This window comes from Aulonocara sp. 'chitande type north' Nkhata Bay, linkage group LG13 (assembly GCF_057382095.1).
Source record: "Aulonocara sp. 'chitande type north' Nkhata Bay isolate Kocher_YH1m ecotype deep benthic linkage group LG13, A_spYH_male_GT1.1, whole genome shotgun sequence".
Lineage (NCBI taxonomy): Eukaryota > Metazoa > Chordata > Actinopteri > Cichliformes > Cichlidae > Aulonocara > Aulonocara sp. 'chitande type north' Nkhata Bay.
The window spans coordinates 21,581,738-21,598,944 of NC_141356.1; the positions used below are offsets into that span (position 1 = coordinate 21,581,738).

Sequence of the window (17,207 nt, forward strand, 5' to 3'; positions counted from 1 at the left end):
TGCTCACATATTCTTCAATGACTTTCAGCAAAGTCATCCTGTTGGTGCTAAATGACTCAAGAGTACACCAGGGGGAAGTCAAACACACCACCTTTTCTCAGTCCACTGTTTCTTTCATTAAAGTAATATAATAGCTGGGTAATTTGTTACTTTTGAAATGAAAACATTACATAAAACATATCCATTATCCCTCCTCTTCACATGCCCAGCATCCCAACCTTCCCTCTCTAACTTTGGCTCTAAAGTGCTCAAAGTGAGCTGTGCCTCTCATGTACTCGTTTCCTTATCTGTCCTGGTCACACCATGCAAACATCTTCAGCTCTGTCACCTCCAGATCAGCCTCCTGTCTTATTGTCACCTTCACCAAACTATACATGATAGCAGGCCTCACTACCATCTGAACCTTCTCTTTTACGCTTGCTGCCATCATTCTGTCTCTAATACTTGTCTTCACCCACGCCATGCTGGTCTCCTAAAAGTGGTCTCAAGACCGGTCTTGGTTTAGGCGGTCTTGACTATAAGTCTACTCTACTCCTCGCAGCTGTCACACATGTTTTCTCTCATTCATACACATTCCTTCATTTCCTCTTTTCTTTCTTCCAACTGTCCTGGTTCTCTTCTGTCTATTCTCTACTCTTACTACATATCCCAATGACATCTATGAAGAGTCCACGGAGACTCGTGGAGGACCTCATCTGTCAGTCCGTCCATCACCACCACCACAAACAAGGGGGCTCAGAGCAGATCCCTGGTGTGATTCCACCTCCACCGTGAACCCATCCATCGCTCCTGCTGCACACCTCACCACTTTCTCTCTGTCCTTATGCATACTACGTATTTCTCTGACACTCCTGACTTCCTCATTCAGCAACCAAGTTTCTCTCATCACCATATTATGATCCACAAAGACACAGTGCACCTCCGTCTGACTTTGTCTGTACTTCTCTACCAGCACTCGCAAAGCAAACCCTCACTTCCTCCTTACTAATCCTCTTATACATAGTAATGGAAACAAAAATGCTGCAGTACCACAGCTGACAGACTATGGTATTGACACATGACAGAAAATGGTCTCTTTCAGTTAAAGTTTGTGTTCTAGCTGTAGTTCTTATAATAATCATTGCTCTGCAAATGGGTACAATACACTGCATGTGGGAAAAAAGAAGCCATCAGGGAAAACTTTAAATGAAATAAGAAACATAAAAGAGCTTGATGTTTGAAATACTTAAATGCAGACAACCTAACAAACAAGGGTTTGTATCAGGTTATCTGTGTCATGCAACAAAAAAGGCAATAAAATGTTGTAGACCAGCTGCAATTGGTTCCCTTGTAATGTCCTCGGGATTCCCATACACTTGTTTGCCATACACCTGGGGTCATTTTTGACCTGAGGACAACACAAGGGTTTGCTCAGCTGACAACTAACCATAAAGAGACAAACTTCAAAGGGCAGTGATAAAATGCAGAACTGGATATGTAAACAACCACTGACTAGGGTCAACAAAATGCAGTCTGTGGAGGTTCTTGACAGTAAACACTGAGGGGGGGGGTGGGGGGGAGTATCTTCAATACAGGACAAAGGGTGAGAGGTGGAGAGGCAGTGGCTGAGGTGAAAGTGAAGAGGGAGGAGATTCATATATTACTATGTTACTGTGTTTCCAAGACCACCAGCTGAATTAAGGGCAAGCCTGAAGCAGCGTTGAGAGAGGATTTGTAGCAGCTCTTGTTGGGCTTTTTGACAGAAATTTGCTGATGTTTATTTGTGTGTGTGTGTGTGTGTGTGTGTGTGTTTGTGTGCGTGCGTGCGTGTGTAGGATGTTCTTCTAGTTAAGGGCTAGAGGGAACAGCTCATGCATTTGCCAAATAACTTAAAGGAAATAGTTGTAGGACCGTCCGGGTAAATGCTGTTGTGTCTGTGTTTGAGCTGTTCTTTTTCCAGGGTATAATATCTTTAAGGTCTTTATAAAAAAGTGTAACCTCCTAAGGTACTTTAACCAAATATTAGTGGGGGAGTATGTATATGTTTGAGGTTGTATATATACTTTTGAGCCCATCTGGATTAGAAAATCAAAAATAAATTTCAATTTGAGGACTTAATTTTTTTTTAAGTCTCTCTATTCTTAAATAAAGATGTATGCTGTAAAATCTTTCCACCCTGAAAAAAAAACAAGACTTCAAAGAAATCATTAAACAGTGTTGGATCAGGTGACCCTGAATCCTCCATTAGTCGTGCTGCGTTTGGACTAGGCTGCTTGGGGATTCCCATAATGCATTGAGTGTTTCTTCCTTAGTCACATTTTTGGTTTGTTCACATATGTGTTCATACACCTCCCCTCATTTAATTATTAATTATAACTAATCCCTGACACTCTCTTCCACAGCATGTCATTAGTCCTGTCTTCCTCCCCTCACCCCTAACCAGTCATGGCCATGGCAGATAGCCACCCCATCTTCCAAAAAGGATTTTTTTTTCTCCTTTCCATAGTCACCAAAGTGCTTTCTTGTGGGATTTCTTATGATTGTTTTCTTTGTATTATTGTTGTGAATTAGCGCTGTGAATTGAATCTCCAACAGAGAGGGTAACTGTACAGACAGTAACCATTCCTCCATCACACCTATCTGGAACAAAAGTAAAACAGGTATATTTATTGCCAGTTCTCTCTGCATGTAGACACTGTAGTCTTTCTATTTCAGTGTGTGAGCCAGAGACCGTGCTGGCTCCTGCTCTTCCAGGAACAGTTTGTGTTGAGTGAGCAACTTTACAATCTTCTGAATGCAGTGGGTGACCAGCCCGCTTTGCATGACCCCTACTATAGTCTTATCCTTGACTGATGCAGTGCAACAGTTAATTAAGAGAATTTTCATTTTAAAGATAAACATGCTAATCTTAAAGATTAACATGGAATAAAGTAATACATAATAATTATGTCTTTATTATGAATAAATATGAGTATTAGGTATAAGGAGCCATTTGGTGATGAAGAGGATGCTGTGATAGTGATACACCTTGAGCTGGGCTGTTTAATCAGCTGCATAGAGCTGCAGAAATATTCCACAATACTACTGTATGCGGAGAATGATGTAGCCCAGGTCACACATGCACATATATACTTTTGCTTATTGTAGCAGTATGGCATTCTAGATGGGAATGTCAAGACTGTATTTGCTAGGCATCAGCATGTTTGTAAAATTAGTGTGAATAGGTTTATTTTGATACCATTGTTTTGAGCTACAGCCTTATTGAATTACCAAGAAAGCCATATATTTATGATGAGGTAAACTTGCTTGTCTCTTTGAATTATGCTGACTGTATCTAGCTGAATCTGCATTTTTGTCTCAAGGTTTCTCACTGCATATTTCAGTGGGTGGTGTAAAGGTCAGGGCCGACTCCCCAGACCTCCAATCCTGATTTTTTTACAGCTCAGTGCTTTAGAAATGGACCTTGTCATCATGCTGGGAGAATTCTCAGCTTTACATGCCCGTTACCCTTTCCTCTGCATGAACCTGAAAGCCAAGCCCCCACTGCGATCCTGGAGGATCGAATTATCAAGAATCTAGATATCACACATGTAGTCAACACCACTGCCGACAGTCCTAATGCTATTTTAATCACTATGCTACTAGAACCTGGTGGAGGCACTGCCACTGACATCCAGCTTCATTAACACTGCACTTAAGTCTGAGCCTGGTCCACTGCAGTTTCAAAGAAAAAAGGGAATGCACAGCCCCCAATGTGAACTTCCTGCGTCAGATACTGACTTATGAGGAGCAGCTGTTTGGGAGCAGACTTACCGACTTGGACGACATCTGTTGATGACTGCGGGGAAAATGGGAACGGAAAGCAGTATACTTTTTTTTCTTCTTAAGTGGAGACTGAGAAGCTGCAGGGAAAACACTCGATCTCGGTTCACTATCCAAGTCCTCACTCTAAGCTGTCATATTTCAGATTATACAGATGTTGAATTTGTAACCTCTGTAAGCCTCAGTATAACACTTATGACATTTTGCTTGGTGACAGTTGATAGAACATGTACATTAATAAGGAAATTTTATTTAACTTTACATAAGAAAGGTTTATTATCTTCAGTTTCACTCAGTGATGTAATGATGTGCTGATACTGAGATACTACCTGTTTTGCAGCGTTGCTCATGTGGATATCTAAGATGACAAAGGCTTGCAAATAGCCAGTGTTTATCACAGACATATACAGTCTGTAGTGTTTACACTGGGCATTTCAGTTGAGACATAATGCAGTTAACAATTTGCCCCTCTGCGCGCACACACACACACACACACACACACACACACACACACACACACACACACACACACACACTTAGCTCCACCCTGTTGAATTCAGCTGAATGCAGAAGGAATTCACTCCCTACCATCCCACACTTTTTTTTTTCTTTTTGTGAAGCTAGTAAGAATAATTTTTCTGGAATGTGGGAGGAAGATGATGAAAAATGTCTGTTCGTTCAATGTAAACGTTACAAAACTACACAAAACATCTGTTGAATGGAGATGATGGGCCCGGAGTGCAGATGCATACATGCAAAGTTGAGCACATAGGTTTTAGAGAAAGAGGAGAAAGAAAATATCTATCGGCAGTCTTTTAACACGTGGCATGTGACCTCACTGGAACGATTTCCACATTAAACACCAAAATACCCATCTTCGGTCGTGTCGGTACGGGTCAACACTATTACAGGCACCTCCCCTAACAATTTACAAACGACAGCCCCCTAAGTTTTCAGAAGCAGAGAGTGTATGCATGTGAGTCTGCACGTAGCATCGAGCCCCATCCTTTTAGAAATACAGCCCGAATCACCAGATAGCCAATAGTACACCGAATCATCACAGACAGGAAGAGCCACCGGACCGAGTCTCCAACTTCAGACCGTTAACTTCACTGAATCGGTGTGGGCTTCAGGGAGAGACCCCGACGGCTTCTGCTACAGGATGCTCTCGATTAGGTGACTATCGACCCCTTGAGTGAGATAAGAAATGTAGGCTTATCTAGAAAATGTGTTTACATTTCAGATAGTCACCAGTTTACAGATTACGTCTTTTCACAGTGTTTGTCGCTGTTACCAACAGCAACCGTTGTTTGCTGTGCGAGCTTTGAGCTAGCGGCAATGAAAAGTAGAACAAAAGTAAGCCAAGTTTTAGGTTTCTGTGTTGTGGGTCAAAACAAAGATTATACTACTAAACTAAGCAGGAGGCAATGAGATGACCTGAACCAGTTAGTTAAACTAGAAAATAGCAAGAAAAGAAAACGTAACCTGGCTTTTCCCTGTGAAACTTTAGCTAGCTTTAGTTTTCCGGCATTCCAGCGCAATGCAGCGTGGGATGCTTCTGCCGTCATATTGCTTTATGCCTCATTTAACAGCCTCTATACATTTTATTTGTTAATGGCAAACATTTTTCACATTTAGTCTGTCATATTTCATAGTGACAAGGAGATAAAATGTCATATCGAGCTACAAACTTTGTTTATATGTAACTCCCCAAAAAACACCAACCAAGAAGTAAAAGCCTTCCTGCTGCAGTTCAGTCTGCAGCTTTCATTGACTGAGTTCTGCAGGTAATATCAGACTCTCCATCGGGCAGTGTGCAGTCTTCACACAGGAGGGAGTGGCGAAGACGTGGCAGTCCTCTTCCATGCACGTCCTGTGCTATCTGACTCCATAGCTGGAAAACTTGGAGACATTTTGTGCGATGAAGGAAGTTTCTCAGGGCAGACTCTCAAAAATAAAATTGTTTTTGTCAGGAGCAGGTTTAAACTTGGTATAACGTATTGCGAAGCCAGTTAGGCTATTAAAATTGTGCTTTTTTTGTCTGGGTGTTGTTCGTTTCATTACGTCCCCCCCTGTATTTATCTTAAATATTCCTTATGTATACTATGGATTAGTTATATTCTCATCATAACAGGTAAATAAGTTTTAGAGGTTTTTGGGTTTTTTTGTTTTTGTTTTTAAGGTACTAAATATGCACCAACATCTAATTCTAGATGTCTAAGGATTTCGAGCTCTTTCTTTTAACACTTTTTTAACACTTATTTCACTCTCATTGTGGCTGTTGCTGCTGCCTGGTACAACGTTTACAGCCCTATAGCTGAAAGTTGATTAGGAAAGCAGGAAGTGGTACAAGTGACATGACAGGATAAAGGCAAGTAAACTAGCAAATTGCTTTATCACATGACTTTATGGATTTATATCCATCCAAGGAATTTTTAAGGGTGGATACTTTTGAGGAAACGCGAACCCTGTGGTCCAACCAAAAGGAGTTGCCTTTTAGATTACACATGAACTGGTTTCTAGGTCAGTAAGACTTTGTTTTTATTCTTAGTTTTTTTTTTAATATGGGATGTACCAACATGCTTATTAACACAATCACCTCCTTTCACTTCCATGTGTGGCATGACCAGAACACTTGGTTTGAAATTAGAAATGTTCAATATACAGCTATCATTTTTGCATCACACTTAACTGAGTGTGAAAGAAAATTGTAGTAATTACCCTTCCTGGGTACAATAATTGCATTCTTCAAAACTTTTATCTTGGAAATCAGAAAGTGTAAGAGGCTGTTTATGGCTTTTAAGTGGCAGCACACATTATGCAGTTGCAGAAGTAGCTTGGTAGCAGTAGAGGATAATGGTAAGTTGTGTCTTGCTTCAGGTTTTTTTTTCCACCCTCTCTGCTTCCTTCTGCTGACCTAAATTGAAATCTCATATGAAGTCACTCTATTTTTTATTCTCATTCAAGACTTGCCCTTGTGGCAGAGTCGAACCTGCCTCAGCCTGCTGCTGGCTTACACTGAATAGTTTATGTACGCTTCATGATCTTCATTTTGCCTGTGCGCTTATGGGTGTGTGTGTGTGTATTTGTGTTTACACTATATTTATAACAAACCATCTCACTTGGTCAAGCAGCAGGCGTTTTATAATGTGGGGGATTTTTGGTCTTGATTCTTTTGGCTTAATTTCTTTCCAAAACTTTTGTCCAAGTCTGCTCTCTTGCTATTTTTCTTTTGAAAAACAAAAAGCCAAAATGTGATGTGCCACTGGCCAACATGGTTCGGTTTGGGTATATTTACAGTCTTAGTAGTTTGGAATTTTTTAGTACATTCTTGAGATAAATAAGTGATCTAATTTGATGTCGATCATGGCATGTGGCATGTTGTGGACATCCCAGAATATTTAAAAGTAAAATTCTTGCACATTTGCCCTGAATTTCTGTTATGTGGGTAAGAAAAAAAATAGCACCACAGTAAAATTTGCGTGGACGCAGACTATTTGAAGTATAAAGAAGTGCATGTGAGAATGCACAATGGAGTCATGCATTCTCCTGTAATTTGTGGCTGCAAGAAACAAAAGATCACAGTGCTGCCTGTCCCAGGCCTAACTGCCAGCCTCAAAGCTAAACCAGACATATTTTAGTAGTGTGTCTGGTTTAGCTCTTTAATTATATGACTAGAATAAATTGGATTATGGTGATACCTTATCATAGAAATTAAAATGTCTTCAAAATAGGTAGGTCATTCACTGACTCTTTTAATCTGCATGTTTTATTAATTTAATGCTCTTCTCTCACTCTTTATCAGAATGGAGCTGCCGTGTTACTGTTTATTGCTGCTGAGCTGCCTGCAGTCGCTCTCAGCCCACGCTGACTTCTTCACTTCTACAGGTAAAAGACTTGTGTTATGTTACTACACAGACACAAGGCCAAGAAATTTTAAAGCTCGTACTAATTTTATAAGATTAGTATAGTTTATCATTTCAGTGTTTGCAATTAATATGTGTTTGTTTCTTTCAGGCCAGATGACAGATCTGTTGTACACAGAAAAAGATCTCGTCACCTCTTTGAAGGACTACATCAGAGCAGAGGAGAGCAAACTAGAGCAGATCAAACGGTGAGTTTGTCAACTCCTGGGTGTGATTTGCTGCTGGGGGCATTTCTCCCTTCTCGTCGTCATGTCCTTGCATCTGCTAAATTATTTTTATCCCAGTGCCAGAGTCAACCAAGCACCGCAATCGCTAGCTAAAATAGAGAGAAATAAAAAGGATACGGAGTGCAGAAACATTCCAACTGTGTTAACCACATGTCTGATCATTTCCATCAGAATCCCCTACAAAGATGAGATATGCAGCTTCTTATTTCAACTTTCTTAACTACAGTTATGTACCGGGGCAGCTGACTCACATCGCACAGTTAGAAAACTTTGATATGGAGGAGTGGGTCTCTGAATTAATGTTACCTGCACAGTTAGTTGGTGTTGCAACTGGTACAGCTGCTGTGTGGAGAAGCCACACTCCTGTATGAAAAGATCAACCCTAACCTGACCCTCATTCACTGGATGAAGTTAGGACCTGTGATCCGTGATGCTTTAGGACACATTACAGAGCTGAGTCAGCAGTAAACGAGGATTTAATTCTGACAGGTTTATTGTTTATTGGGTTTATTGTTGCTTATTGGATTTGGATGATAATATTGATTGATAATGACTGATAATATAGCTTGATAATTGATAATATATACAGCTATCAACTTCATTTAAAAAAATAATTTGCAAGTGTCTATAAACATTGTGGTTAGCTCCATGTTTAATTTCTGAAGTTGCTTTCCTAAAACTCCATAAATATTATATATGACAGCCGTAATAATAGGTAGCTTGCTTACAAGTGTAATCAACACACTTTAATCCATATTACCTTTTTTGTGATAGGTGGGCTGAAAAATTGGATTCCTTGACAGTTACTGCCACGCAGGACCCTGAAGGCTTTCTGGGACACCCTGTGAATGCCTTCAAACTGGTGAAGAGGTTGAACACAGAGTGGGGGGACCTGGAGAGTCTTGTGCTCCGTGACACCACTGGAGGTATGAACAGTAAAGCCCAGGTTCAAATAATAACACTGTAATATTTGGTTTTATAAATGAGTGGTAAAAACTTGCAGAAAAAGTGCAACACAGAAGTACACTAAAACACTGACTTGTTTGTTTTAGGTGTATGTGGATGGATGAAACTCCCATCTAACTGTTCACCTCATGAAATTTTAAGAGAAAGTGTTAAATGTCACTTTGAGTGATTAATGTGCCCACACATAGAATACTTTATCGTGCCATTTTTCTCAGGATTTATTTCCAACCTGACCATCCAGAGACAGCACTTCCCAAATGACGAGGACCAGACCGGAGCTGCCAAAGCTCTCATCCGGTTACAAGACACTTACAGACTTGATGCCAACACAATCTCTACGGGAAACTTACCTGGTAAAATCCTCCGAACAGTTGCATGTCACACATAAATGGCATGAGTTCACATGCCCATGGGCCTATTTGTTCATTAAGGATTCAATGTACAGATATAAAGACAAAGTGACTGCCACGAAAGTCACAATAAATGTCAGACTATGTGAGTTTTTTGGGGGAAGGGTTTGATTGTTTTCTGATTTCTTTTCCCCCCCTCCTGTGTGTACTCCTAACTAGGAGTGAAATACAAGAGCCACATGACAGCAGAGGACTGTTTTGAGCTGGGGAAAATTGCCTACTCCGATGCCGATTACTACCACACAGAGCTGTGGATGGCCCAGGCCCTGAAACAGCTCGATGAGGGAGAGGAGTCCACTTTAGATAAGGTGACAGTGATCGACTACCTCAGCTATGCCATTTACCAGCAGGGGGAGATGGAGCGTGCAATGGAGTATACAAAGAGGTTGATTGAACTGGGTGAGTCTCTTCATATTCTAAAGAATTAAGAAGTAAGACTGTAATAGTGTGGAACTTGCTTTAATTTGGCCAAACAAAATAAATTATTGTTGGGTATTTTAAGCAAGGTTTAGACTGAAGGACAGACTAAACAGAGGTGAGGCACAGGTCAACATTTCCGAGCCAGACAGACATAAACAGTTCAGGCAGTTGCTATGTTGGGGCATAACATCTGTGCTGTAACAAATCTGTGGGGTCTTGTCTCAAAACGCTGCTGTTTGTACCAGCAAAACAGTTATCTGTATAGCACAATTCACAGAGCGGTGAAATCTATTTTTTAAAAATGACCGGGTATTGCTTTTTTTTAGAGACTTTGTCACTTGTCCCCTTTTATTTATTGACGTTACGGATTAACCAGGAATAAGAGAGGATTTCAGTGTGTCCAGGTACAGTTTAAACCACTGCCAGACTTTCCAAAGCAGTGTTAATGTCAATTTTATTGATATTTTTATTATATTATATTTATATATTTATATTATATTTTACACATAAACTCAGTGTGCTTAACATAAAATATAAAAACATTAAAAACCCATGTAAGTCTGCAATGCCTTAAGGCCTGTAAAAACAAAAGAACTAAACTGTACAAAGGAATAACATGCATGGTAACATACACACAGACAAGCACGTACACAAAAGTGTTATTAAGTGTAAGTGTGTGAGAAAAATAAAGGTTTTATGTTAAGTTAAGTTTGTTTTTGAATGTAGACATGATTGTAATTGACCTCAGATGAATAGGAAGCTTGTTCCAAAGAACAGAGCAACAGAAACTGAAAGCACCCTCAGCACACTTAGATCGAATTCTGGGGACAGTTAAAAGATCTGCACCTGATGACTTGAGAGGTCTTATTGGGTTATAGACACCCAGCAAGTGAGAGATGTACTTGTGTGTGTGTGTGGGGGGGGTGGGGGGGGCAAATCACTGAGTACGTTATGAACTAGTAGAAGGATTTAAAACAATCAAAGCTCAAAACCAATAGAGTGCGAAATAGCTTCCTTACCCGAGCTGCTGTCTCCATCACACCTCTTTGCCAATCAGTGCACCAATTCAAAGGTACAAACCATTTGTACTGCTGTTTTCTTCTGTCCAAGAAAGTGACACTGTCGGCTATCAGTTTAGCAGTAGTAAACAGTCCCCTTGCTGTTATTTTGAAAGTTATGTTGCTTCCTGGGCCATGTCCTGCTAAAAGGGTGCCAAAGCACCCGAAGGACATTGTCCCAATGGATTGCAATGTCTCAGACTGCAGCTTTTGACAGTAGTCCTCCATCTGAGTTGAAGTCATCATTACTGACTGATGGCGTATATTTGTCATGTTAGAAGCGATGTTGTTTTAGTTTGCATTGCTGCTTGTAATCACCACTGATGTTTTCTCCTGGTTTTTCACACATAGACCCAGAGCACCCGCGTGGCAAGAGCAACCTGAAGTACTTTGAGTTTCAGTTGGAGAAGCAAAAAAAGGCTGCAGAGGAAGAAGCTCCAAAACAGAAGGAGCGCGAGAAAAGAGAAACAGCTGAAAAGAAGAAGAAGCAGAAGAAGTCCAAAAAGGCTTTCTCTCTGATCCCAGAAAGGGAGAAATATGAGATGCTTTGCCGTGGAGAGGGTATCAAAATGGTGAGGAAGAGCTGAAAGCAATTTATAACTTGCATACTGCAGCTCAGTTTTAACTTTTTGTGTGCTCTTTTCTTTTCTCTAAATCAGACGCCTCGTAGGCAGAGCAGGTTGTTCTGTCGTTACTACGATAACAATCGTAACCCCAGTTTACTGCTGGCGCCCGTCAAACAGCAGGATGAGTGGGACCGCCCCTACATTGTTCGCTACCTTGACATCATCTCTGATGCAGAAATTGAGAGAATCAAGCAGCTGGCAAAACCACGAGTAAGCAGTTCAGATTTTAGGATTTCATAGGTGGTTTGGGATGGCAAAGGATGGGAGGTCAAAGCTGTTATTAGCAACGCATACTTTAATATCTTTATGTGTTTATCTGTGTGTGCTTCACAGCTACGCAGGGCAACCATCTCCAACCCCATCACAGGAGTGCTGGAGACAGCTTCTTACAGGATCAGTAAAAGGTAAGACAGAGCATGATGATGAGGAGGAGAAAATCTTATTTTCCCCTTTAATAACTGAGCTCACGTCTTCTTCTGTACTCCCGTCTGATCACAGCTGCATGTTTCTGCCCCTCATAAAGGCCATCCTAAAGGCTCTTGAGCTGAAGCACTCTCTCCTGCTGAAAATACGTTTTCTAAAAATAAAGAAACATCTGTAGCTTTTTCCCCCCAAATAATCCTAAATGAAAGGGAAATGCTAAATTACTAACGCGACTGAATATGTAGCTATTTGTGGACGAGTTGGATTATCCAACTCTTTTTTGAGGACCTTTTTATGGGTCTGTTTCTGCTCAAGTGTCTGCTCCACGGAGGTAACACATGAAGGTAGCAGAGGGGAAAGATATTACTCTTTTACTAGTTGATACTAACATTATTTCTTTTGTGAGCTGCCTTTTCTTTCCCTCTTTTCCTCCTTATTATGTTTTGTCCGTCCTTGTGCATGTGTGCTTCCGCAGTCCATTTTCCTTCCTTCTTTGATACTGCTCTTCCTGCTTCTACGTGTCCTGCTGTTGGAAATGCTGTAGTTAACGGGAGCTGTGGTGACTGAACCCCATTCAAGGAAAATCCCTGTGAGGTAAGGGGTCAAAGATCACTTGGAAGGACTCTCTCCCTTCCCCTGCTCATTTGACTTCATATCTATACCAGGCTACCTGAGTTTTGGACCTGAGCTGGATTTTTATGTCCCATAGCATTGTTTGGAAATCACTTTCCAATACAAGGCCATTTTTCTGTAGTTCTATATTTTGTACAAGATCTGTTTTAAAAAAGAGACATTGTGAAACATCAAAGGCCTATGTAGTGCAGATAAATGACCGTTCAATTTTTATAGATGCCTTGCTCACTGTTTTAAATTCAAATTTAAATCCCATCCTAAAAATAGCACGTTAGCAGCCCACCAAAACCCCATGCTTTCTTTGGTTTTACTGCAGTTGGTAATTAATGTGTGTGGGTGTCAGGGTGTGGTGTTTCTTTTAAAGTTTTGTATGCATGCATGACAGCCGGCACGTCTTTCTAACTTGAGTGAACTTGAGGTAACAGACAGATGGAAGAAATCAGAACAGTTTGAACTCCATTTAAACGACTGCAAGAGACTTAAGGAAATAATCCACTGGCTCATGCTTCATTCAATATCCATTTATAAAATATGACCTATCAGTACAAACTGAATGAAAAAAGATGACACACACAGACACACGTGTTAATGCTGATCTGCAGGCATTCTTAAAAACATGATGAAGAAGCTATATGGGCGAAGAATCATCTCACTGCCTTTGTAACGTCTTTAAAAAACTTGTTTTCCTCAACCCACATTAGAGTGTGTTGGAATTGTCTCTCACATAATGGCAACTGCAAGTTCGTGTTAAGAGGATGGACATTTTTATTTTGTTTTTAGTGGATATTATGGCCAGAAAAAAATATTTTATCTAGTCCTAAACCACACTATAGAAATATCTTCAAAGATATTCATTAGATATTGTAAAGCTGGATATTGTTCCCATTTTCCATTCCCTCTGCAACTCTACTTTGCTTCTGTATCCTAATATTGCCATTTACAAACTCACGTTGGTTTTTGTTGGCTTTTGATTCCAAGTTTCCTGCGTAGCATGCCTCTCAGACACTTTTTACAGAAGCATCTAGTGGATAAAATGTGTGCCTTACTGAAATATGTTTCCCATGCTGTTTCATTCTCAGTTTCTCTGTGTTCCCTTCTATATTCTAGTGCTTGGCTCACTGAATATGATGATCCAATGATTGAAATGATCAATAACAGAATTGAAGGTGTCACCGGGCTTGAAATGGACACTGCAGAAGAGTTACAGGTAAAAAAGTTATTTCAAAACCAACAAAAAACTGTACATGACCACCAAATGAAGCAAACAAGTTTCCCTGTTTCCTCTGTTAGAAACTGATTTTTTTTACATGTATTTGTCTGCAGGTTGCAAATTATGGTGTTGGAGGTCAATACGAACCTCACTTTGACTTTGGAAGGGTACGTTCTTTTTCTGTTTGCCACAGTTAATGTACTGCTGCATTAATGTGGTAGGATGTTTAACATGGTATTGGTTATCTCCGTACAGAAAGATGAGCCAGATGCCTTTAAAGAGCTGGGAACTGGGAATCGTATTGCAACGTGTCTTTTCTATGTGAGTGATCACCCCTTTGGACCAGCATTAACCTTCTTTTATTTATTGAAGTTTGATTTTTACTATACTAATTGCCTATGCTGGTACTGAAATTAATTTAGCAGTCAGTGACACAGTCATTGTTATAATTAAAGTAGACATTGTTGACTTATAAGTCTGCATATTTGATAATACTGAGAAAACTATCGTATTAAGTTTCAGTATACAAATTTAGAATGAACCCTGTCACTGCACATAGTGCTAGCAAAGGGCTAGCATAGTATCGGGGGCTAGCTGTCATCTGTGACTATGGGCTTTAGTGTCTTTGCTGTGATAGGACAAAATTTACTCTGCTGATGTGATAAGAGAAACAATAGCATCTAAATTCTCAATTCAAATACAGTACGTTCAGTATTATTACTTAATCGTAAAGTCATGTGACTCCTCACCTTGAAACAGTGTCACAAAGCATTTACATGAGTGAGGGGCCATGCTTGTTAGTCATGAGGAACACGGGTAAATTTGGAAACAGGAGGATTTTATTTTACTCAAAAAATGCACAAAACTATTAACAAAAATTATATTTGAAATAAGTTCTAGGAACCTCAGCAAAAGAGGTCAAATAATCTGAACTCAAATCAGACTCAGAAATTAAAAAACGGACTAATAAAATGAACTAACTGCTTAAACAAAACCAAACACAACTGAGCAGAAATTGACTCAGCATGCAGGAAACAAATGGAAACTTAAGTCTTGGCTGATCACACCAACTTAGACACACTGGGAAGCAAAATAAATAATGATCTGTTATTGATCTGTTATCCAGAGAAACCACATACTGTAGCAGCTAATTTAACAGCTACTTCAGCATAAATAATACATTGAACATAAGATTAAACACATTAACAGTGTTTACTTTACAAAAGTTAATTAAATCTGCATACTACACACAAGAACTATTCTATCTTCAACTTCATTTTATATGAAACTAAGGATCTCATATAAGTTGTTTAAATTACACTGCTGGATTTTTCTTCTGTCTCTGTTGTAGATGAGTGACGTAGCAGCAGGTGGAGCCACAGTATTCCCAGATGTTGGTGCAGCAGTTTGGCCTCAAAAGGTAAATGTTGATATTACTCCTCTTATAAATGTCCATTAATATTGGTTTTCCAGCTAATCCTATTATGTAACAAACTGAAGGATTTTGTAAAAAAGGTCACAGATGTCCATAATAAAGTACACACCGTACATAATAAAAGAGAAAAATATACTTATTCAAGCACTTTTTCTCTCCAAAACACATTTTATTAATGGTAAAGGAGCGTTTTCATCCAATATAAGCTCATTTAGCGGAAATAACTGCCAATTTGTTCATAAAAGGATTCTTTCATGTGCCCCCATGCTCTTATAATGTTTTTAACTGCCATTTTAACAATCCCAGTATAGCAAGAGAACACATGTATTTAAATTTTGCTTTATTTATCATTTCACTTCTGAGAAATCTGTTGCAAGTACTTTAGGAAACCAAGTCTTGGCTCTCTGAGATGATGTGCAGAACTACTTAACCATTGGTGCCTGTTTGTTTTCCAGGGTACTGCAGTGTTCTGGTACAATTTGTTTGCCAGCGGGGAGGGAGACTACAGCACTCGACATGCAGCTTGTCCAGTGTTGGTGGGCAACAAGTGGGGTGAGTTTGATTGTTCTTGTTGGCTATAAAGCCGTCTACCTGAGTAAGCATTGTATAAAAGAATAGTGCTTGATTTGAGGACTTGGGGATTTTGGATGATTTTGAGACACCAACACAAGGCCCAACTTCTGTTGAGCCTGTGTCCTCCACCTCCCTCAACTCTATTTACACTTTTAAACATTAAAATTATATTTAACAATTAAGACAATGCCATTTAAAAAGTCTGAAAAAGACATTTTAGTGTCAATCACTGCTTGATTAATAATGTTACTACACTGGCCAAAATAATTGTGATTTTACAGATGTTTTACATATTTAAATGTGTGAGTGTGTGTGTGTGTAAGACTGGGCTTATGATTAATCTATCTGTGTATTTTTCTTTCCCTCATCAGTATCAAACAAGTGGATTCATGAAAGAGGCCAGGAGTGGAGGCGACCTTGTGGCCTAAGTGAATCTGAATGATTGTCCTCATCACCTTCGTGGCCCTCTCTTCCCCTCCTTGTGAAACACCCAGGACTAAAGAACTGTGCTGCAGATCACAGCGTGATGATGGATACACATGGATACAAAGAGTCTAAATGGCTCACCTCCTTTCTATAAACACTGACTTGTGTTTTTTCTTTCCTCTCGCTCTCCACTTGTTAGTCAGTTTCAAAGACTGTTTTGGTTAATGTCAAACTCCTGGACTGTATTGGCATTAAGGTGCCAAGGTGACATGTTCATAAGGTTTTGTTGGATGGTTTTGAGAAACACTTGAGCCCCTTTGTTTGCACTCTGAATGAACCTTAGAAAATACTAAACTGCATCAGAGATGTTTGTCTTTTCTGACAAGTCAGTTTATGTTCAGGCTGAGCTTTCCCTGGGAAACACTCCAAAGAATTGAAAATTATGACCATAATCTAGGATTGTGGGGGTTTTTTGGTGGAAAAATAAACACTTTATTTCCTGTAAGCTGTGTAAAGATCCAGAAGTGGTTTTAGTTTCTTGCAGTCTATGCAGTACATTATCACATGTTGCTGATCTGCCTAAATGCCACTGTTTATCACTCATTGTTGCAAAATGTAGTGTGCACACATGCATGGGTACACTTACAGAGAGGTGCATACACCCCGATACTGCATAACATTAATTTTATATTTATGTGTTTTTCCTGGATTTAATCCTCATTGTGTTAGTGTTATGTGAGGGGGGAAAACAAGCACTACATTTTCCCATAACGGAGTCAAATAGTGATTCTTTAGAGTAGGTTTGGAAGAGTGTGACCAATACTTTCAGTGTATATAATGTGTTGGGTTTTTTTTAAGAAAGAGGCATTTTATTTATATGTCCTAAAAACAAGTTTATGTTGTTTATGCTTTAAATGGAAAAAAACAATGCATTTTTCTTTTCTACAATAAACTACGTTACAATAAATAAGATGATCAACTGTCCTTCTGCAGTGTGTGATGGGATTTTTTTTTTTTTGGGGGGGTGGGGGGGGGGGGGGTGAAGGCATCACGTGACCGATCTAATGATACCG

At 39.7% G+C, this 17,207-nt stretch overlaps 1 protein-coding gene across 1 annotated transcript; it reads left to right on the forward strand.

The window, feature by feature from the left end:
* Nucleotides 1-4,747: 4,747 nt before the first annotated feature.
* Nucleotides 4,748-17,118, forward strand: p4ha1b (prolyl 4-hydroxylase, alpha polypeptide I b). The gene is made up of 15 exons (XM_086259158.1): nucleotides 4,748-4,977; nucleotides 7,607-7,689; nucleotides 7,819-7,915; nucleotides 8,729-8,880; nucleotides 9,136-9,273; nucleotides 9,490-9,729; nucleotides 11,160-11,380; nucleotides 11,468-11,644; nucleotides 11,768-11,838; nucleotides 13,598-13,697; nucleotides 13,814-13,867; nucleotides 13,956-14,021; nucleotides 15,052-15,120; nucleotides 15,591-15,687; nucleotides 16,080-17,118. The coding sequence occupies exons 1-15, from the start codon at nucleotides 4,964-4,966 to the stop codon at nucleotides 16,148-16,150; spliced, it is 1,650 nt and encodes a 549-aa protein (XP_086115284.1). The 5' UTR covers nucleotides 4,748-4,963; the 3' UTR covers nucleotides 16,151-17,118.
* Nucleotides 17,119-17,207: the final 89 nt, after the last annotated feature.

Coding starts and splice junctions, on each gene's coding strand:
- p4ha1b (XM_086259158.1), top strand. Junction 11,381..11,467: donor GTGGAGAGGGTATCAAAATG/GTGAGGAAGAGC, acceptor TCTCTAAATCAG/ACGCCTCGTAGGCAGAGCAG. Junction 14,022..15,051: donor TTGCAACGTGTCTTTTCTAT/GTGAGTGATCAC, acceptor TCTCTGTTGTAG/ATGAGTGACGTAGCAGCAGG.